Source organism: Dromiciops gliroides, chromosome 2, assembly GCF_019393635.1.
Source record: "Dromiciops gliroides isolate mDroGli1 chromosome 2, mDroGli1.pri, whole genome shotgun sequence".
NCBI classification, from domain to species: Eukaryota; Metazoa; Chordata; class Mammalia; order Microbiotheria; family Microbiotheriidae; genus Dromiciops; species Dromiciops gliroides.
In genome coordinates, this window is record NC_057862.1 from 73,808,662 (window position 1) to 73,831,797 (window position 23,136).

At 42.9% G+C, this 23,136-nt stretch overlaps 2 protein-coding genes across 2 annotated transcripts in view; one reads left to right on the forward strand and one right to left on the reverse strand.

The window, feature by feature from the left end:
- The window catches only part of LOC122744097 (dynamin binding protein), a 123,192-nt gene extending 121,217 nt beyond the window's left edge, over positions 1-1,975 (forward strand). Inside the window, exon 17 of the mRNA XM_043989441.1 lies at positions 136-1,975. Within this exon, the coding sequence (XP_043845376.1) occupies positions 136-321 (186 nt within the window). The 3' untranslated portion in view covers positions 322-1,975. The remainder of the gene's footprint in view (positions 1-135) is intronic.
- Positions 1,976-4,850: 2,875 nt separating this feature from the next.
- Positions 4,851-23,136, reverse strand: part of LOC122744490 (ATP-binding cassette sub-family C member 2-like) — an 87,484-nt gene continuing 69,198 nt past the window's right edge. The window contains 7 exon segments of the mRNA XM_043990003.1: positions 4,851-5,311; positions 5,642-5,836; positions 10,020-10,186; positions 16,954-17,112; positions 18,027-18,170; positions 20,759-20,860; positions 22,228-22,354. Coding sequence (XP_043845938.1) covers positions 5,185-5,311; positions 5,642-5,836; positions 10,020-10,186; positions 16,954-17,112; positions 18,027-18,170; positions 20,759-20,860; positions 22,228-22,354 — 1,021 coding nt within the window. The 3' untranslated portion in view covers positions 4,851-5,184.

The following is a 23,136-nucleotide window of genomic DNA, read 5'->3' on the forward strand; positions in this document are numbered from 1 at the left end:
TGGGCCAACTGCTAAGTGTGTTGATTGAGCTTTTCCCAGCCTTAAGGCTGTGAGTTCAGGGCCAAGCAGGATCAAGGGTGAATCTTGGTTGCAAGTGCTCTATTGCTAGCTAATGCGTTCTCTTATCTCCGACAGGTTTACTTTGCTGTCTACACTTTCAAGGCCCGAAGCCCAAATGAATTGAGTGTGTCAGCCAATCAGAGACTCAGGATCCTTGAGTTCAAAGATGTTACAGGAAACAAGGAGTGGTGGTTGGCTGAACTGAATGGGAAGAAAGGCTATGTTCCATCCAATTACATCCGAAAAACTGAGTACACCTGAATCTGCACTGCTTCCTATTCAGTCCTGGTGCTTTTGTTTCCAGTTGACAGCAGGGCTTCTAGGAGCCCACTGAAGAAGAGGGAGAGAAAGAAGGGGCACCATGCCACCTGTCTCTGATACAGAGGGGTTGTCTGCACTGTTTAACCTTGGAATGGCAGAGTACAAGATAGAAACCTTGTTGTCTGTAATGGAATTCTGAATGCTGCTGCTCATTAGAATTAGTAGAACTTAAAAATGGACCCCAGGACTTAGAGGTAGTTCAGACATCATGAAGAAGAGAGGCAAGGCCTGGGATCCAGATAGGAAAGAACATTTTCAACCAGAGAGCCGGCGTTCCTGCATACGATGGTGACCGTGCCTTAGCCTCGGATTTTAGAGGTGACTGGCACAGCTTGCTAGGCTGTAGCTGGACCTGAGCTTGTACACAGCCCCAGGGTCTACTGATGAGATGCTGACTTGGATCAAGTGAAAGGGGATGGCCTGCCATGTGATCCATTTCAGACTGTGCTTCTGGTTGGTTCTTTCCATATGGCAGTGACATGGTTGGACCTAACAGACCTAATGATTGTAAGCCCCCTTGATACCACCAGTCTCCAATACACAAACATCCCCAACTTGAAAAAGCCCCCAAATACTGACAGTCCTTTTACTAAAATGTTTCTCCCTCCCCTAGTTCTGGTATGTGAAATATCAGCTTTTTCTTTACTCTTTCTAAGGTGCAAGGAGCATTTATTTTCTACATGCCCTTCGCCTGAATGAATTCTTCTCCTGTTTTGGGGCATAAAATAGCTTTTCCTATTATAGCTCACCCTCACCCAAGTGGAAATGACCCTTTTTTATTTTCACACTAAATGTGAATGATACTATCACACATATTCTTTCTAGTTGACTCCATAGTCCTGACCCAGTAGGGCTAGAGATACAGCTATTCCATAAAGAGCTTTAGATCTGTGTTGGGATGTTGTTGGGGCCAAACCAGCATGGTGGAACATTTCCAGGGATGTTTTGCCCTCCTTAGTCCGACAAGGCCTCCCTTCCCTAGTATTCCTGGGTGCTAGAAAGGTATCTCCTTATCTTGTTAGACTAGGTTTCCTAAAATCCTTAGGGAGCTCTCCAAGGTGAACGAAGCTGGAAGAGGAAGATATGTGCCTGTGTCTGTATCCAGACACAGGGTAGCCAAGCCCAGTAATAGTTGCTTCATGTTTTCTGTTGTCTCCGAACAACTCATGTCAGGGTCATTTTCTACTAAAACACATAACCCACGCTCCCCACTCTCCCCAGCTCCCCAAGATGTGATTCCATTCTTAAGAGCCACTCATGATTGGGTATTCAGAAGAGCAGTCTCTCTGAAACCTCCCTTTCAGCTTCTGCTCCTCAAAATCAAGCCATCCTAGAATGAATTAGGAAGATAACAACATGCCCTTTCCCTCCCAGCACTGGGAGATGTCTGCTGCTCTTACTCAGAGGAGAAGAAAGAGGTTCTCTCCTCTACTCTTGGACTGTGAGTAATTTTAGAGTTGTGGAAACTGAACTAGTTCTTTTTGTAAATAAATTTTTTTTAAGTGAATGGCCCTTGGCATATTTTATCATTTATTCAACATATTTTTGGTCTTTGGACATTTTCTCAGTAGATGTCATAGAAATAAGCTGCTTTTTAAATAAAAAAATGCTTTCCACAGGATCCTGTGTTTCCTTACACTTAACAGAATGGGAGATGCCATCCCAAAAAGTGCACATCAAAACTCATCTTGCAGCAAAAATTGATGTATGGTATGGTCAAAAGATATCCAAGCTTGGGGCAGCTAGGTGGTGCAGTGGATAGCACAGGCCCTGGAGTCAGGAGGACCTGAGTTCAAATCCAGCATCAGACACTTAACACTTACTAGCTGTGTGACCCTGGGCAAGTCACTTAACCCCAATTGCCTACTAAAAAGAAAAAAAAAAGATATCCAAGCTTTATTTCAAGGAACTGTCAATACTACAAAGTTTGAGCTCTTTGTAACAGGGTTTGACCTGTATATAACAGGTTGAGGAAAGTAGTTAAATAAGAGGGAGTCTCTGGGCTCAGGGAACAGTTTTAAAGCAGTAATCTTGGTGAAAGCATGTCTAGTAGAAGAAAGGAAGATACCTCAAGCAATTAGGGACTATATCCTGGTTAGGATTTAGCCAAGGACTGAGGAGTCTGTCCTTGAACAAGACAGTGGCATGATGGAAGCAGTGTTGTAGGAAAATGTTTGGGGAGCAGCATAATTTAGAGGCAGGGAGATGAGACAAGAAATTGTTTAAAAAGCCTGGCATGAGGTGAGTAGAGCCCTGCCAGTGGTGGCAGCGAAGTCAAAGAAAGAGTAGATCCAAGAAGGAAAAAGGCTATTGGCAGTAAGTATAGGGAACAGAGGAGATAAAGAAGGGAGAAAAAACCCAATTTTTTTTGCCTAGAAGTCTCAAAGAATGGCAGTGCTCCTGACAAAAGTGAGATCACGGAGAAGAGGAACCAGTTTGTGGAAAGAGGAGCATGGATTTAATTGTGGAGAATGAAATATAAGGTCTGAAGCCCAGATGAGAGGACACCAGGAAAGGTAGGCTTGGAAGTCTTTGGATAGGAATTATGGTGGGGGCCCTGGGAGTTGATGTAGAGCCAAGGACCAAAGGCAGAACCTTGGGGTTCACCTACAGTAGAGGTAGAAACAGCCTGAGAAGAACAAGAATTAGAGAAGCAAAAAGAAGTATTGTTCAAAAAAGAATTGCAGGAAGCAGGGAGTGGGGAGGGAGCGGCCATCAGAGGCATCAGAGGCAGCAGGGAGGTAAAGAAGGATCATTGCCGTGATGATTGTGTGGGTAGATCCTTCTGAATCTCTCTCTGGCTGCAGGAATAGGGTTGCTGTGTATTCACTTAGGTAATATGGAAGCAGTATAACATGGTCTACCAGAGAAGTGGCAGGATTTGAGAGTTGATTCCTAGCTCTTCCGCTTTCTACCTTTGGACCCCTAAGCCCTCTGGGCCTCAGTTTCCTTATCTGTAAAATGAGGAGCTAGGACACAAATGAACTCTTAAGGGCCTTTCCAGCTCTAAATTCAATCCTAGGTTTAAGATGGAGGGTTGTTGGTCTTGACTCTGGAACCAAAGAAAAGATGTAAAGGAATCAGTCTCATTCTCCAGACATTATGTCTATCTTCAAACAGCCTCTACCCTGCCCTACCTTATTCGTGTCTATAATAAGAACGATACTAGCTAGCATATGGATAGCGACCACTATGTACCAGGTGCCTTACAAATATCTCATTTGATCCTCACACCATCCCTGGGAGGTCAAGTACTATTTATTATCCCAATTTAACTGTTGAAGAAACAGGTGAGTGATTTGCCCAAGGTTACAGAGCTAGTATGTTTTTGAGGACAGATTTGAACTCAGGCCTTTTTTTTTTTTAGTGAGGCAATTGGGGTTAAGTGACTTGCCCAGGGTCACACAGCTAGTAAGTATTAAGTGTCTGAGGCCGGATTTGAACTTAGGTCCTCCTGACTCCAGGGCCGGTGCTCTATCCACTGCACCACCTAGCTGCCCCTTGAGATAGAACTTTTAAAAAGAGTTTGAAGAAGGGTTTGAAATGTAATTGCTTAGATATTTTATACTGATAAATTGCTTTTTGAGGTTAGTCACTATTTAATTCCCCCAAGTCCTGGTGACAGTAATTGGTATGATATTATTATTAAGAATTTGAGATAGAAACAATGACAGTAGTAGGCCTCAGAAGCAATTTTTGCATTTGGCATCTAATACATCTACATTTTGAAATTTCTTTTACATTATTCTAATTATTATTTTTGTTCTAGTCTCTCTTTAAGATAGACTGTCTCTTATTTTCCTCTGAGGAGTTCAAGGTCCATAGCTTTTTACACAGGCTGTACCCACCCATACATCTTAAGTGGGATGAGGGTGTCTGATCTTTCTGAACCTCCCAGGTTTGGCTCCTTATCATCTTGTTGGGGAGTAGATGGCACACAGAGGAGTATAATGTCACATTCTGCTTGGCCAGCTCATAGATGTGAAGACACTGACCAAAGAGATGTATGTCCATGGTGGCTGTAGTTGGTGGCTGTAGGTGACAGACTTCTTGATTGTGGTCAGTGGAGACACTAAAGGGGCTACCTGTGGCTGCAGCCCTCCTTAACTAAGCCCATTGGGAATAAGGAGCCAAATGTTTCTATTTTTTCCCTTTCACTTGCTCTATGCCGTGGACATAGGGAAGAAAAAGCATCTGTCTCTTTTTTTTAAAAAATATTTTTTATTTATTTCATTAAATTTTCCCAATTACATTTAAGAAATTTTTACATTTGTTTTTTAAAATTTGGGGCTCAAAATTCTCCCCGTCCCTGCTACCCCTTTCCCAACCATTGGGAATGCAAGCAATAAGATAGCAATTATACATATACAGCCATCATCTGCCTTTTTGTAAGGCAATGAATTGGATCAGAGGCCCATCCTGTACCAATAGGTGACAAATGGACATTCAAACTCCTTAACACTCATAAAATGGGAGGCCAACACTCCCTTAATTAACAGGCATTTATTAAGTACCTACTACCTGCTAGGTACTGTGCTCAAGGTGTTGTTCAGCATTCTAGAGCAGGTGCCACCCAAGGTATCAATCCTCCATCACTTCTAATCCCTTCTGTATATTGTGGGAATTTTCACAAAACCAACATAGAAGGGCCAGGGCCAAATGTATGGATTTTGCTGCCTTGGCTCTGGGGGACAGCTCAATGATGGTGAAGATCCAGGTGGTCCAGCTCAGAAGCCAATGTCCTTTGTACAGTCTTGTTTATTTACATCAGCCTTTGTGTAGCCTCACATAACTTGTACATCACTAAAGTGATGTGTTGGAACCTTCAATGCCAGCATCCTTGGCCATGAAGTAAAAAGGACCAGACCTCTGCAGGAGTTTATCAGGGCTGTCATATTCTACAATCTCCCCTCTATCCAATACCATAACCCTGGAACCAAGACAGAAAGGAAGCATTGAGTCTCAGGAGTTAAAAAGTAAGCCTAAACTATTAGAGCCAAAGGAACACCCACAATCCCTTTCCCCCAGAATGATGAGCCCTTCTTCTACAACTACCATTTCCTCCCAAACCCTCACCCCAGCCCCAGTTTCTAGACTGTTCCTTGGAAAGGCTATTCCTGGCAGTTTGCATAGTATGATGATACTCTGCTAAGGGATAGATTTCCCATCTGTGGATTTTCTAGAAGATGCTTGTCTAGTTCTGTTCCCTCTGACGTGCATTCTCCCATCTCATGCTCTCAGTTTAACACCCAGAACTCACCTGTCACTATCCATAATTGTGTGGAGGCGATGGGCGATGGTGATGACTGTACAATTAGAGAACTCTTTCCGGATTGTGGCCTGGATTAGGTTATCTGTTTCAAGATCTACAGCAGCTGTGGCCTCATCCATGATGAGAATCTTTGATTTCCGAAGCAGAGCACGGCCCAGGCACAGAAGCTGTCTCTGCCCTACACTGTCATCAACATAACAAACCAAGAGTGAGCACTCAGAACAAGTGGACCTTTTGTCTTGGACGCTGGGGAGAGGCCAGCATTCTTGGTCCAACTCATTTCTAAATTGATGGACTCAAATTCCCAACTCGATTCCAATTAGTGCACATAATGAAGTCCCCTCAAAGTGGATGGGTCAAGTGTATTTGAATTCACAATATTCAAAATTATAATTACGTAAAACAAGGTAATTGGTTCCAGCCCAGTGGAAATAAGTGTGAATTCAAAGAATGCTACCACTTCAGAGGATTCATTATTGGCACTAATCAGGACCTTGCTGTACTATTTACTGCCCCTTAAGCAGCTACACAGATAGTGTGGAAGAAAAATGGTGGATATTTGGTACTAGCAGTATGGTGAAATTCCATTACAACAGAAACTACTGTCCCATTGTGGTACTGTCTTTGACTTGTAGCATTGGTGTGGGGGGCAGGGAGGAAGGGGGGACACCATCGTCTGAAATGTTTCACAATTTCTGAACAGTGTTAGCACTCATTCATTTTTATGTGTACTTTTGGCCTCAAAGCTGCTATCTGTTTAAAGACCTGCCTTGACTAGAGATGACCATGTTGGATGAGTCTGACTTCTGATTCGCATAGGCTTGTGAAGTGCAGATAGACTTTGATTTATGAAGAGCCTATACACAAGGCAGAAACTCCTGATTAACCATCTATGGGAGGGGAGTGGAGCAGTTAAGGAATGTGCTCATTGCTGTCTCATGTTGATGTTGAGGAACCTTAAATAAGAGGGTTAATAGATTAGAATTCTACATTATTACATAAAAGAAAACCCTTTCAATGGACAAGTCGTGCCAGATGACCCAGTGTGTCTCAGGATTTTCTGGTCAGTGGCACACATAGGAGGCTGTTGGTAGAGCTGAGAAAATAGGCGTGGCCAGGGAGCTCATATTGCACCTTTTTTTTTTTTTAGTGAGGCAATTAGGGTTAAGTGACTTGCCCAGGGTCACACAGCTAGTAAGTGTTAAGTGTCTGAGGTCGGATTTGAACTCAGGTACTCCTGCGTCCAGGGCCAGTGCTCTATCCACTGTGCCACCTAGCTGCCCCATATTGCACCCTTCTAAGAAAGTGATTTAAAGGGTCAGCACCTGCACCAGATCTCAAATCAGAGGAAGTGACTGAGGCCTTTGAAGGGCAAGGATATCAGGATCGATCACTCTTATTCCAGCAAAAGCCAGAACAAGATTCACAGCACTGTTTTCAGACCTGGTGTCCTCAGGGGGCCTCAGTTCAGGAGCTAGAGCTAAGTGGAACAGAAACCTTTGTGCCATAGATTGGAGCTTATAAAATGACTGGCAAACCTCAGAGTACCATGTAAACATTAGCTGTTAATTTGATCTCTGGCTGAAACATCTTCCCCCAAATTAGGATCAAAGGCAACTAAATGTTTTGCAACTGGAAGCAGGCTACTAATAGGTGGAAATCACCCTAGTCTGGTCCTTGATAATTTGTCCTGACATGTAGCAGGGATTCCCCTGGCTCCAGAGGGAAATCAACCTGGGACTGGCATGCTGCCACCCCATAATCAGGGGCTTTAGCAGTAGGCCAGGGGTAGCTATTGTGCTCTCAGTCGTCTTCTAAGAAAGGGGTTGCCTACACAGTGAGTATGGTTGAAAAATGGAAATCTTTAGCAGCACAGTGTGGTAAAGGGCTGGCTAGACTGAATCCTAGTTCTAGCCCTTGCTAGCTGGGTGACCAAGGCTGAGGCATCTAAACTCTCTAGCCTCACCTTCCTCGTTGATACGACAGTAATCATCATAACTACCATGTAGATAGTTCTTCAAATATATGATCTCATTTTACTCGACCATCACAACAACCCTTCAAGGTGGATGCTTTCATTATCTTCATTTTACAGATGAACAAACTGAGGCTAAGAGCTAATGTTACATGACTTGCCCAGAGTGATACAACTCCAGCAAGCTCTCTATCCACCAGGGCATCCAGCACCCTCTAATCACATGCCTTTCCTGATGGGACGGTAAGGAAGCTATTTGGCAAACCTCAAAGAGCTGCAGAAATAAGAGTTAATATTGTGTAGAAATGGCCAGTATGACTTACACTTCATGAGAAAAGTGATAGACAACTCTCAATATGGGCAATAAGGATTATGTGTCCCACCCATAAGACAGTGTCTATAAAGTATCTTGTTCTTAAGCCAGATTTTCCTCTTTCAGGCAAAAGTCCAAGGGGGGTCAAGGGGAAGGTCATATCTCACAGTCCCACCTCCAGCAAGAAGCCAGTGTAGATTCCCACAGCAAAATGAATGGGAAGGAAATATGTGCCCTAGAAGACCTTAGGGTTGCAAGTTAATAGAACTGAGAGAATGACTCCAAACAATGAAGCATATGTTAGTTTAAAATAGAGTCAGTTGTGGGAAAATGAAACTGCCCTAATCTCTAAAAGAGTAAAGGTGAAGCAAAATAACTGTAGACTTTTCTCCAGCTTTTGAGGCTGAGTTTGAGCTTTCCAAAAGGATTCCAGGGGCATTTGACCTGGTTCTGGGGTAGAGGGAAAACTTGATCTTTGGAGGAACTTAGGGTTTCTCCCAAGTCATTGGTCCATTGTGTTCTGATTTCCCCCACATTGTCCCTGGAATTATTTTCTGTGTGTGCTGGGAAGAATCAGGCTCCATGCTGAGTCAATGAAAGGTAGGCAAGAGCTAAGCCCTGCTGTTGAGCAGACACATCAAAAGTTGGAATTTGAGCCACCAGCCTAAATTTCAACATTTCCTGGCTGCCATTTGTCCTTTTGGTTTTAAGGAAAGAGTTTTGGAGCACTCCAGGGTGACTTCCCAACAACTGACCCATGGAAGGTGACAACTGCAGGCTGCTGTGGAATGATGCTTGTACCTCCTCATGGCTCCATCTGAAACCGCACCAACCTCAGCCATGGCATCAGACAGCCCCAACAAGGTTTCCTGCCAGCATCGGGGGGCAGATAAGTGAAATCCTACTCTCCTGCCTCCCAGAGGGCAATGTGTTGGCAGAAATGGATCTTAGAGATCCACCCTGGTCATCAGGAGTTTGAGTCCATGATGTCCCAGGGGGCTCAGCTAATTTCGGGGGACAGCCCTAGAGAGACACAATGCCTGGGAGTTTTCAGTCCTTCCATAGGCATGCAGGAAGAGAAGGGCCTTTTTATGCCTTTTCTTTCTTTATAACCTCAACTACCAACCAAAAATCAAAAAAATCCCAACATGACAAAATGATTTCTAAGCCCCCGACAATGACTCACTTATAGGAATAAAATTTGATAACAAAACTGTGCACAACGACAAAAAAATGTAGAGTCCCTGGAGTTTATTGTACTGTACTGGGATTTAAACTATACTATTGTTCTAATTCCTGACTAATACCCTAAAGAAACAACACTAGAAATAGTCATTAATACTGCAGTTTTACTGCCACCCGTGTCCTTTCTGTGATTTTTCCATAGCAGGGTAATAACAATAACAATTGGAACTTGGAGGCTTGCAAAGCATTACCTCATGTAATCCTCACAAGACCCCTTCGAGGTAGATAGTACTTTTTTACAGATGAGGAAACTAAGACTGAGAAAGCCTCTCCCATCTAATGAGAGTATGAGGTCAGATTTGAACTTGGGTCTCCCTGACACAAGGTCCAGTGATCTCTCCCCTGTGCCACCTAGCTGCCCACACAAAGGTGATAACTGGAAGGACATCAAACAGGCTGTTGAGGGATATCAGTCTGCTTAGAACAGAGCCAAGACCAGATCCCATTCATAGCATCTTCCTTTATTAGCATCATGCTCTTTCTATAAAAGAAGATTAAAAAAACCCCCAAAACAGCTTTCCTCAGAATGCTAGCACTAGAAAGACCTCATTAGTCATTTAGTACAACATCATCACTTTAAAGATGAGTAAACTGAGGTCCATGAAGGGGAGGTGCTGACTTTCCACCTTCCACTCCACCAAGCCGGCCTAGCATGGCCCTCTTTCAAGCTGAGGATTTTAAGATACTTTATCAACATGATGCCCACATTACAAGGTAACATTAGTTACATAACATCAGTCTCACAAGGAGTACGATGGGGAGGGAAATGTTCCTTCCATCCTTTGGTCTAATGGTTGCCTTAAGAGGAAGCTGATCTGGGTTTGGGAACTTACCTGAAGTTGTCACCAGCCTCACTCACTTCATAGGTCAGACCCTGAGGCAAGCCTTCCACATAGGGCTTCAGGTGAGCCAATTCCAGAGCCTTCCAGATCTCTTCATCAGAGTATTTGTTGAAAGGATCCACATTCATTCTCAGGCTTCCAGAGAACAGGATGGGATCCTGCATAAACCAAAGGGCAGAAGGAGATATTGGGAAGCTGGTAGGCAGGGACACCCCTCCAACAATCCCCAGATTGGTGCTGGTGATTTCTGGAAATCTCTGAGGGCGCTTCAGAAAGGGGGAGGGGTCACAGAAGTATAGTCATTCAGTGGGCAAATGATAAAACTGGTTCAATACAATGCATTTTAAAGCTTAGTATTTCATCCACTAAGCCTGGTGGCCTCCCAAGGGAATTTTTCCTAGAAGTTTTATTCTGAAAGGAGAGGTACAAAAAACTGAAACTTTTTTTCTTTCTACCTATGGGGTCTACCCCTGACAAACACAGTCTTTTATTAATAATACCAACTTTTTAGCCAAAGATAGGCTGGTGTTTGGAATGTAGGATTAGCAGTGGTCAAAGCTGGATTTATTTGTCTTGAGCCCAGAAAGGAGAACTAAGTCATTATTGAAACTATAGGGGAAGGGAATAAGCATTTATTAAATACCTAGTATGTGCTTGGCACTGTGCTAAGCACTTTTTTTTTTTTTTTGGTGAGGCAATTGGGGTTAATTGACTTGCCCAGGGTCACAAAGCTAGTAAGTGTCAAGTGTCTGAGACCGGGTTAGAACTCAGGTCCTCCTGACTCCAGGGCTAGTGCTCAATCCACTTCCCTACCTAGCTGCCCCAGTGCTAAGCATTTTTATGATTATTTCATTTGACCCTCAGGAAAATTCCTGGGAAGTGTGTTAGTATGCGCTCTTGCTCTCTCTCTCTCTCTCTCTCTCTCTCTCTCTCTCTCTCTCTCTCTCTCTCTCTCTCTCACTCACACACACACACACACACACACACACACACACACACACACACACTCACACACAAACACAAAGCCTGTCTCTCATGTCTAGAATGCCCTTCCCACTTCCCTTTTTCCTTTTGGAATTCACCCTTTCCTATAAAAATCTGATCAAGTAACACCTCCACATGAAGTCTTTCCTGAGGTCCCCAGTTGCTGGTGCCTCCTCCCCCCCAAATTATTTTGAATTTATTTCGTATATATGTTTTATATACATTTGGGTTTCCCTGATAGAACACATATTCCTTGATGGCAGGAAGTTCCATTTTTGTATCACCAATGCCTAGCACATGGCAGATGCTTAAACAATACTTATTCATTGTTTGATTGGCAGGTTGTTGTGATCTTCTGTCTGGAAAAGGTAGACTTAGTGGGGACATGATGCCCAATGGCAGACTGTTGGACTTAAGAGGCAGGGAGACCTGCGTGAAAATCCTGCCTCAAACAGGTATGACTCCAAGTAGAGGGCTCATTGTTTACATATGGAGTTACACTAGATAAGCAATTCTCAAAATATGACCTGCAGATCCCAGGCCCCAAACCCACAAAACTATTTTCATAATACTCCAAAGATGTGATTTTCCTTTTAAAATCTGGATCCCTTTCCAGACTACATATTTCTTTGAGGCCAAATTTTCTTCAAATATTTCAGCTGAAACAACCTAATACAACATATAGAATGTTTAGTCTTCTATTAAAACAGACATTAAGGAGATTTGCAAAAATTTCACTAATTTTTTTTTGTTTTGGAAAAGTTATTTTTCATAAAAATATGTGAATAGAATAGGTTTGTTATTTTTAATGAATAAATAATATAAAATTTTTATCAGCTTTAATTTCTAACATGATAAATATTGATAGCTATAATGGACATAGACCAAAGCTTTGTGAGGGTCTTCATAAAGTGTTAAGCGATCCTTAGATCAAAAAGTTTGATAATGACTAGACTAGGTACCCTCTGGGGAATCTTCCAGTTATGAGATTATGTGGTACACTAATTAGAAAATGACTCTCCTTTAACCATTTATCAAGTGGGGAAAATATTCCTAGGTTGGGTCATGGAAAAGGTCATGTTGAATTCTAAAAAAGATTACTAAGTCCTTTGCAAATGCTACAGAAGAGCTAAAGAAATGCTAAATAATAATGGTTCTAACGTGTCGAGTTACTGCCACCTAATGGTGGTTTACTATAACACCACTTTGATTTTGTTTTGTTTTGGTTTTGCTACCCTCAATAAAAACAGAGCACATAAGAAGGTGGTAGACTATTAGTGATTTATATGGTTTGCAAAGTGCTTTGCATTCCAAGATACATAAAGAACTAATTAAAAAAATAAGAGTAAGAGCCACTCTACGGCTGATCAAACTCTGGAAGGATAGGAAAAGGTATTTCTTAAGGAAAGAAATCCAAATAGTCATATGAAAAATTGCTCCAAATCACTAATAATTAGGAAAATGAAAATTAAAGAAACTCTGAGTTTCCATCTCACATTTCTCAGGTCAATAAAGTTGTTTTTTTTAGAAAAGAAGGAAAACGACAAATATTAGAGGAGTAGTGGAAAAATAGGCATGTAAATGCAGAGTTGGTAGAGCTGTAAAGTCAATCCAGTCATTCTGAAAAGCTTTTTGGAACTGCCACCAAAGTTACTAACCTGCATTACCTACCAATGTCACTAGACCTATTCCACAAAGAGATCAAGGAAATAAGGAAAGGACCCACAAAAATATAGATAGCAACTCTTCTTGTGATAGCAAAGAACTAATGGAGTGCCCATCAGTTGAGGAAAGGTTGAACAAATTATGGTATGTCAATGTAATGGAATATTATCATGCCATCAAAATAATGTAATGGACAGTTTCAGAGAAACCCCAGGGAACCGATGCAGAGTGAAGAGAGCAAAACCAGGGGAATAGTATGGATTGTAATGATAATATTGTAAAAACAAGCAACTTCAAAAGATGAGCTCTGAGCAACACAATGACCAACCATGATTCCAGAGGACGAATGATGAAGAATGCAACCCACCCCCTGACATAGAGGTGGTAGACTAAATAGGAAGAAAGGAAGGAAGGAAAGAATGAAAGAAAGAAAGTTGCCAGAACTGAAGAAGGAAGCCAGCATTTATATACCAGGCACTGAGTTACGTGCTTTACAAATATCTCATCTGATGCTCACAACAATGATAGTTTAAGAAACTGAGACAAACAAGGATTGAGTGGCTTGCCCAGGATCCCAAAGCTAATAAGTATCAGAGGACGAATTTAAATTTTATATATAGAATGAATCACATATTTTTGGACATGGCCAATACGGAAATTAGTTTTGCTTAATTATCCATATTTGTTCCAAGGGTTTTGTTTTTCATTTCTCCAGTGTTGTATGGAGGAGGTGGGAGGGAGAAAAAAGCATTCTTTTCTTTTTTTTTTCTTTTTTTGGTGAGGCAATTGGGGTTAAGTGATTTACCTAGCGTCACACAGCTAGTAAGTGTTAAGTGTCTGAGACCAGATTTGAACTCAGGTCCTCCTGAATCCAGGGCCAGTGCTCTATCCACTGCACCACCTAGCTGCCCTGAAAAAAACATTCTTGCTAATTAAAATAAAATTAAATTAAAAACCCACATTCCTCCCATACATTATTTCATTTGACCCTTATGAGAACCCCACAAAATAAGTATCCAATATGATACTTTTCTCTATCCTATGTTGATGGCAAGAAACTGAGGCTTACAGAATAGATGGCAGAATCATGTTAAGAACTCCATCTCTAAGTGAATATCATGGGGAAGGGAATAGGATGGAGGGAAACAGTTAATAGCAATCATGAAAAAGAGAAAAGGGGGGAAATTGTACAAAAAATATAGCAACTCTTTGTGGTGGCTAAGAATTGGGAATCAAGGGAATGCCCATCAATTGAGCAATGACTGAAGAAACTGTGGCATATGATTGTAGTGGAATGGTATTGTGGTATAGGAAATGACAAATAGGATGATCCCAGAAAAACATGGAAAGACTCAGATGAACTGATGCATAGTGAAGTGAGCAGAACTGGGAGGACATTGTGCATAGTGACAGCAGTATTGTTCAATGAGCAATTGTGAATAACTTAACTGGTCTCAGCAATACAATGATCCAAGACAATCCCAAGGGACTAATGAGGAAGCTTACTATCTACACCCATAGAAAGAACTGATAAAAAGAGCACTTGTGGATTGTACACATATAACCTATATCAGATTGGATGATGTCTTGTGGAGGGGGGAGGGAAGGGAGGGAGGGAGAAAAATTTGGAACTCTAAATCTTATGAAAATGAATGTTGAAAACTACCCTTACATGTAACTGGAAAAAATAAAATAAATGTTTTTTGCACTGAAGAACTCCATCTCTAGAAGATCGTGTCAGCCTTCATGTAGGGACAGTTGTGGTCATTGCTCCATTTAGGACATCTGGGGCTCACTGGAAGGTTCTTGCTATCCTCCACATGGTGGCAAGGGAAATGGTAAGCAAAGGATCTAAGGCTTCATAGCAGCTGGTGTTTCTAGAGTAACAACCCACACTTCATATCTTCAGCTGCTGCCTCCCCTCTTTCTAGTGGTGAATTAGTCAAAGGGATGGGAAGAAGTGGAACTTTGATCACATGCCCCAATGTTCCTGTATCTTTTTCGATTGGCTAGCTGAACCATCAGTCAGAACTGGGTCAGCCCTCAGAGTATTACAATCAACTCAAGCTACTGCTGGCTGGCCTGGTGATGTTGACAACTCAGGTGGCCAGTGACAGAATAAGGCAAACATCCTCATGCTTGTCCCTGAAGACAAACTGAAAAGAGCTCACACTTCAGTGCATTTAGATCCTGTTGAATGATAGGACTCAGAGATAAGTCAATGCTGAATTTGTGAAATGTCTCCAATGGAGCACCCCAAAGGATCTGTTCTTGAATCTCTAGTGTTCAACATTTTTATCACTGTCTTGGATGAAGACACAACATCCTTATCAAATATTTAAACAACACAAGGCCAAGAGGGATAGCTAATGCACTGAATGACAGACAGAACCAGGAAAGATCACAAGGACCTGAAATTATTGACTGAACCAAGTAAGATGAAATTTAATAGGATAAATGTAAAGATCTACACTTGCATTTAAAATATTGGCTGAAGTAAGTACAGGACAGGTGAGATGTGCCTGGGTAACTTTGTGTGAAAAATCAATGGCAGTTTAGTGAATGACTGTGATTTAGCCAAAAAAGTTGGCTTGTTTTAGACTTCATTAAATTAGGTCTCAGATCCAGAAAAGCACCATTATTAGATTCTGGAAACTATTTTTGAGTCAGGAAGGACATAGACAAGATGGAGGATTTCTAAAAGTGGACAGCTGGAGAACCTGCCAGGCCAGGATTATCTTTTTTGTTGTTGTTGTTTGTTTGTTTTTGAGAGGCAATGGGGATTAAGTGACTTGCCCAGGGTCACACAGCTAGTAAGTGTTAAGTGTCTGAGGCTGGCTTTGAAGTCCGGTCCTCCTGAATCTAGGGCCAGTGCTTTATCCACTGTACCACCAAGCTGCCCCCCAGGATTATCTTGTGAAACCCGGGCTGGTCAATCCAGAGAGGACAAATTTAGGGACAGGGATAGTGTAGCCATTTAAGTACTTGGTCTGTCACATGGAAGGGGATCAGATTCAGCTTGTTCTGCTTGGTGGCCGTGAGCAGGACTAGGAGAACTGGGAAGAAGTTGCAGCGGCAGATTTCAGAGATATCTACATGTCTGTCTATTACATATATAGAAAAGCTTCCTATGAACCAGAGCTATCCCCCAAATGGAACAGGTTGCCTCAAGAGGTATCGAATTCTCCCTCATGGGAAGTCTTTAAGCAGAGGCTGGAAACCACTCATGGGGACCTTATATTGGGAAATCTTAAATGGACTACATAAGTGGTCTCTGAAGTCTCTTCCAATTCTGAGATTCCATGATTCTGACACTCAAGGGATGGAGGAAAGGACATCCCTTCCTCCCCCTACATTTCCATGTACCTCTACACTACCTATGGGACCTCAATAGTATAAAATCCCTTCAGGTGGCCCTATTTCTCAGTAATCTCAAAAGAGAAGGAATTGGGTAGCACAATGGATAAAGTACCAGCTCTGGATTCAGGAGGACCTGAGTTCAAATGCGGCTTCAGACACTTGATGTGTACTAGCTGTGTGACCCTGGGCAAGTCACTTAACCCCCATTGCCCAGCCAAAAAAAGAAAAAGAAGGAATTGTTTAAGAGAAAAGATGAAAATGTAAATAGCCAAATGCCAGAACAACATCTTGTTCATAACAGGTGTTCAATTAATATTTGTTGAACTAAGGACTTCATTAACTCACTACCGACCACCCCCTTCATTCATAGTACTCCACCAATGTCTTTTTTGTTGCCATTTCAGGGAATTGAATAAAGTTGTTGCAAGAAGAAAAATTCTAAGCATAGTGTTCATTTGTTTGTTCCTAGACAGTCAGTCAGTTGGTCTGCAAGCATTTGAGGCATACAAAGAAAAGCAAACAAAACAAAACTAAGACAATCAGTCTCTGCCCTGTGGGAGCATACATTGTACCAGCCACACAAGTGTGATTTGGTCACTGGTTTAGAAAGCTGAGAACTGATTGCAAAGGCCAAGCTTTCCAGGTTTTCCACAAAGCAGAGCATGAAAGCTTCAGACATAATCCGGGGGGCTCCTTGTCCTGCCCAGGGATGGGGCTGTGTCCTTTGCTACGAATATGCCAGGGATGAGTACCAGGAAGAGCGGGAGCCCTAGGAAGTGGTCAGGACATCTCCTACAGATAGTGTCCCTTCATCTGCACCAGGGAGTAAGCCAAGAAATGAGGACTTAACAAGAGTCCTGTGGACGTCCCCAAGGTGGGTAAAGGGGGAGGGAGGGGGAAGGCTTCCAGAACTCACCTGAGGGATGATGGTTAGTTTGTTTCGGAGATCATGCAGCCCAATGGAGGCAATGTCTATTCCATCGATTGTGATCTGGCCTCCTGCAGCCTCTAAGATCCTGAAGAGGCAGTTGGTAAGGGATGACTTCCCAGCCCCTGTCCTGCCCACTATGCCAACCTGTAAAAAATGGTCTGAGTTATTTGCACTTGTTACCTCCAAGAAAAAGTTGCATTTGCCTGTGGTTCCCATGCTGTCCTGGGACAAGCAGTTCCTGGCCCTTTGTAAAGTCCCCTCCTTTGCCCCTCACCTTTGACCGTAACTAAGCCAAGGACTCTATTGTCATGACCAGAGAGAAGTCAAGCAATGTTAGGACTGTCCTTTTCTCTCCATAAGATAGGGCACTCCACCTCCCTGTTTTCTGTTCCAAAGGACTCTCTTCTTAAAACTGTTCTTGGGACCCCACTGATAGTGTTGCTCCCAGGAAAAAAAAAATTTAACCCAAGACAGGAGGTAAGTATAGGGGTCAGATGCCCACCTGCAGGGTGGGGGAGAGAGGTAGTGTGGCTTGGGATACCTCAAATGCTAAAAATGTAGCCACCTAGGGAAGAAGCACATGGTAGAGGTGGGCAGAGCTAGGCAGGGGAACAAAGGCACCAGCAGAGAAGGTCAGCAGTATGGTGGACAAATGAAGAATCACCCCCCACCCCCCACCCCAGGAAGGAGCTGTCAGCACCCTGGAAATGGTCAACCATGGAACAAAGCTCCAGCTGTCCCACCCTAGTTATTCTTTCCACCAACTAGGGAAGCAGGAGAACAGATCAAGAAGCCGTGGGAGGAGCCCAAGCATATAGTAAGATCAAGTAGAGAAATGCCCAGCTCTTTCTCCAGTCCATGCCCTGCTGATGTTCTGCAGTCTGGCTGTGAGAGCATCTTCCTTGTGCTCCACAAGGGCAGGGGAGTGGTACAACCTCCCACCCCCAGCCTGAGAGTGAAGGATTCCAGAGATCCCCCTGGGCCTCTGTTTCTGGTTACAGGAAAACTCTGCTCCTTTTGTCAGCCCATGCCACCTCCTCAGCAGCTGCTATGCTCACCTTCTCAGTACTCCCAATGTTACAGGTTATGCCCTTCAATGTCAGGTCCAGCTCAGGACGATAGCGCACTTGGTAATCAGTGAACTGGATCTCCCCTTTGCTGGGCCAATCATCTGGAGGCCTCTTCTCTGTTATCCACTGGGCCTGAGTGAGAAGCCAGACATAGAAGCCTCAGCACCAACTCTGCTTTAAATTAATGTATTGATAGCTGTTGTTTTTACATCACCTTTATTTCTGAATATACCCCTTCTCCTGGGCATCCCTTGTGATAAAGATTTTAAAAGTAAGAAGAGGGGGGGGGAAAGTGAGCAGAATTAACTCATGTCCCACCAGACTCTGACAATATATGCAATATTGCACATCCATAATCTCTCACCTCATAAATAACAGGGGGAGAATACCCCTTATTTTTTTTTTTGTTTTTGAGGGGCAATGGGGGTTAAGTGACTTGCCCAGGGTCACACAGCTAGTAAGTGTCAAGTGTCTGAGGCCGGATTTGAACTCAGGTACTCCTGAATCCAGGGCCAGTGCTTTATCCACTGCGCCACCTAGCCGCCCCGAGAATACCCCTTATACTAAAAGGAGCATGCTGAATGGAAAGGTTTGCTATCTGAGTCCCTGGGTTGAAATACCAGCTCTGCTAGGTGCTGCCTGGGGGACCTTCAGCATCACCCTTTCTGGGTTTCAGTTTCTTCATGTCAAGGTCTAAGATGATTCCTATATTCCTTTATAACTCCAAATTCTAAATTTCTTTGTCTTCCCTGAATTGAAATTCCCATGGAATTTTTATCCCTTTACATATTTCTTTGAGTTGGATCTATTGGGGAGAATGGCAGACTATTATAACCCAGTATTATAGTTTCTCAGCCCAGCATGTTGACTCTTCTTGCCCTTTAGCATGGATTGGACTAGAATCATGATTGTCCCACTCTCTTGTTAACTCCAACTCATTCCATTAAAGCCTAGGAAATTGTGTCAGTCTTCATTACAAAGCTCCACTGGATGAATCCTAATATACAACTTCCCAATTCTCCCCCTAAATCCAATTCACAAGCAAGTCATGACATCACCTTTGAAATGTTATTGGTCCTCTTCAAGGATAAAAGACAAACAATAAGAGGGGAGTCATAAATCTAATTGCTATTCCCAGTTTGAAAGAGTCAGACTTTTTTTTTTTTTGGTGGGGCAATGAGGGGTAAGTGACTAGCCCAGGGTCACACAGCTAGTAAGTGTCAAGTGTCTGAGGCCGAATTTGAACTCAGGTACTCCTGAATCCAGGGCCAGTGCTTTATCCACTGTGCCACCTAGCTGCCCCAGAGTCAGGCTTTTTAAATGTCTTGCAAGAAAATGCTTAGGAAAACCTTTTCCCCCCGGGAACAATCTTATGTGAAACCTAGAGCGGAAATGTGAATGCTCTTTGAACAGTCTTGGTTTCATTATAAGCCTGACTAACCAATTGGAGACAAATTGACTAACCAATTGGAGACAATACTGGGTTAAAAAATGATGGATATATTTTGTTTTTACATTATGTGCATTTCTGTATGCAGACTCAATAATGCCTTCTATGTGCCTAGCACTGTATTAATTCAAAATAAAATATATGAGAGTTCCTTGCTTTTATTTTTATTTTAAAAAAATTTTTAGTGAGGCAATTGGGGTTAAGTGACTTGCCCAGGGTCACACAGCTAGTAAGTGCTAAGTGTCTGAGGCCAGATTTGAACCCAGGTACTCCTGACTCCAGGGCTGGTGCTCTATCCACTGCACCACCTAGCTGCCCTGAGTCCCTTGCTTTTAAGGAAAGAAAAGACCAACATAGGGATAACTGAGGACAATGAAGTACAAAGTCGGGGTTGAGACAGGAATTTTCCAGAAGGTTTTGGAAAAATTGTCAGGGAAGGCTTCATGGAGGAGAGGAGACTTGAAATGGCCATTGAAGCATTGAGCATTTGGAAGATGGCATTTTGGGATTGTGGGAATACTCAACACATTGAAATGCCACTCTCTACTTCCTCCATGGTTCTCTCACTGATGAGAATGCCTTCCTTTTAACCTTTTTTTTTTTTAGTGAGGCAATTAGGGTTAAGTGACTTTCCCAGGGTCACACAGCTAGTAAGTGTTAAGTGTCTGAGGCCAGATTTGAACTCTCAGGTACTCCTGACTCCAGGGCTGGTGCTCTATCCACTGCACCACCTAGCTGCCACCTAACTCTTAAGTCTAAAAATCTAATGTAGTGGCACCCTCCACCCAGGGAGCCAACTCTTCTAACGAAGAATAAAAAAGAAAAGGGGGAGGGGGAGATGGGAAAGAAAGCAGATCAGCAGCACTACCTGACACATTAACCAATTCTGACAGTATATGCTGTGTCCCATTCCCAGAGTCCCCAACTTGTACAAAGAAGGGAGGGAGGTTTGATTTCCTAGCTCTTCTTTGGAGGCAAGCTTAAGAAGGATCATTATCCAGCATTCAGTTTCTATTTTTGCTGTTGTTGTCAACAATGTTATTTTAAATAATGACCCTCAAATTCAACTATTGTGACTTGCTTGTCATAGGAGGCCAGGAGATAGAGAACAAGCAGAAAAGAGAGGTGAAGAGGGAATGAGGAATATGAAAAGAGGAGGAGGAGAGATTTAAAGGGAGTAGAAAAGCAAAAATCTATAAAGGACAAGGTCCAGTTGAGCCTAAATCATTCCTATCTCCTGTCTCCTTCCTTCTCTCTAGTTCCTTCTTACCTCATTTTTCACTCTGATGTACTCATTGATACGCTCAACAGCCACAATGTTGGTCTCCAGTTCAGACGTCATCCTCACCAACCAGTTCAGAGTTTGTGTGATCTGCACCAAGAGCAAAAGATAATGAGATAGATTCTGATCCAGAAACTTGCTCCCATCAGCCTATCAGCAAGCATTTATTTGTTTTCTCTGCCTAGCACTGTGCTAAGTAGTGTGAGAGACACACAACTAATACATAGATGAAGCAGTTCCTGCTTTCAAGGAACCCAGCACAATGAAGTGTTACTGACTGCAAGAGCAGGAGTTTGGAAAATGGATCTGTCAGTGTCTACATGGGATGTGTGGAGAATGCTCAGGGAAAGCTGCAAAGAGGAACCATGAAAGATGGATGCATGGGGAAGCCAGAGGAAGAGGGTCAAGAATTAGCAGATGAAAATGCCCCTCTCTACCTGCTTCAGATTCTTACTAGATCTGTGGCCCTGGGGAAGTCACTTACTCTATCTAAGCCTCATTTGCAAAATGAGGATAATAAGAGCCCCTACCTCATAGGATTGTTATGAGAATCACATGAGAAAATGGGTAAGTTGCTTTACAAACTGTAAAGTACTTTATCAATTCCCTTATTATTGTTATTATGATTGATATCATTAGTTACCCTTGATCTATCCTAGGCATCTTGATGTTTACACAGGGATATTATTGGCTCACTCTTGATGTCAAGTGACAATACAGTAGTATATAAAAAGGATGAACCTCTATGTGTCTTCTGTCACTCTGTGGAATGCCACCAGGCACCATGACTTTGGTTACTAGAATTGTAATCTCTTCCCCATAAAACTCTGTGCTGCACCTTGGACAGTTGCAGGGTCTCAATATTAACTGAATGAACGCTGTAGAAATAGTAGTAAGGAGCAACTAATAGCACTTAGCACAATGCCTGGCATGTAAAAGGTGCTTTAGAATGTTTATTGATTAGTTGATTAATCATACAAATGATAATAATTGGCTTGCATATAGCGCTATTAGGTTTATGAATTACTTTACACATGTTCTCTCCTTTGATCATCCCAACAGCCCTGGGAAAGAGGCGCTTTTATTATCCTCATTTTATAATGAGAATACTGAGGCTGAGAGGTCAAGATAACAGATAGTAGGCATCAGAACCAGGGTTCAAACTCCAGCCTTCCGGACTCCTAGCCGTGTACCCACCACCCACCTCTAGGAGTGTGAGCGTGACCCCCGGAACAGAATGTAGACCAGGAGTTCTGGGGAATTCGGAAGGGAGAGGAGAAAACAGAGTATATGATCCCTTTATCTGGATCTGCCTCTCGCTATCTGCCTAGGGGCACGACAACCAAACCTGCAACAAGGACTGAGGAGACTAAGGGGAGCTATTGGCCGAAAAGCAGCGAGCGACTTTGAACTTGAAATGAGTCCCTGGTGTCCTGGCACTGAAGCTTCAGACTCACATTGAGTGCGTTGGAAAGCACCAAGCCCACGAGGTCCCCTTTCAGGTTGTTTCTATAAATGACGATCAGCAAAGAAGAAAAGAATACCACCAGGTTTCCAACCAGCTCCAGTCGAATCGCCACCCACCTGTAGGGAAACAGAACCAAGAGAAAAGGGCTCCCAACTCCCCGGCCTGTTGCAGCACCCCAGACAGCTCGGGGTTCAAAGGAACAGTGGGGATGGTGGATGGGCTCCTTGGGGAGGGGGGTCCAAGGATGTACCCAGTGATGTGTGTGCCTCACTCAGAGTAATTCGGACGTCGAAAACACTGTCTGTAAATTCACTTTTTTGGAAGTGAATCTGATTTTCTTTTTTTTTTTTTTTAGTGAGGCAATTGGGGTTAAGTGACTTGCCCAGGGTCACACGGCTAGTAAGTGTTAAGTGTCTGAGGCAGATTTGAACTCAGGTACTCCTGACTCCAGGGCCGGTGCTCTATCCACTGCGCCACCTAGCCGCCCCAGTGAATCTGATTTTAAAGAAATAAAAGACCGGAAAGGGGGTCATGTAGTGGGAGCGAACTAATGAAAAAGCATCTGTTATGTGTTTCCTATCTGTCAAGCGCCGTGTTAAGTGCTGGGGATACAAATATAACAGGAAGACTTCCAGCCGCTGAATGAGTGAATGAATGAATGAAATGAATCGCATTTGAAAGAGGGGGAGGAGATTGCTGTTAAAGGGAACCCCATAGCGAGTGAGTCCTTTAACGCTACAATCACTTCCTAATTGGTCTGTTCTGTAAACCTGTACTTTGACAGATAATATTTACTTAAATCAAAGCGCGCCTGTAATTCCTGTGGGCTTTGGTTTGATTTCCTGTTTGGTTTTATCTTTTACAGCAGGGTTGCTACAGCCCTCTGGCGATGGGAGAC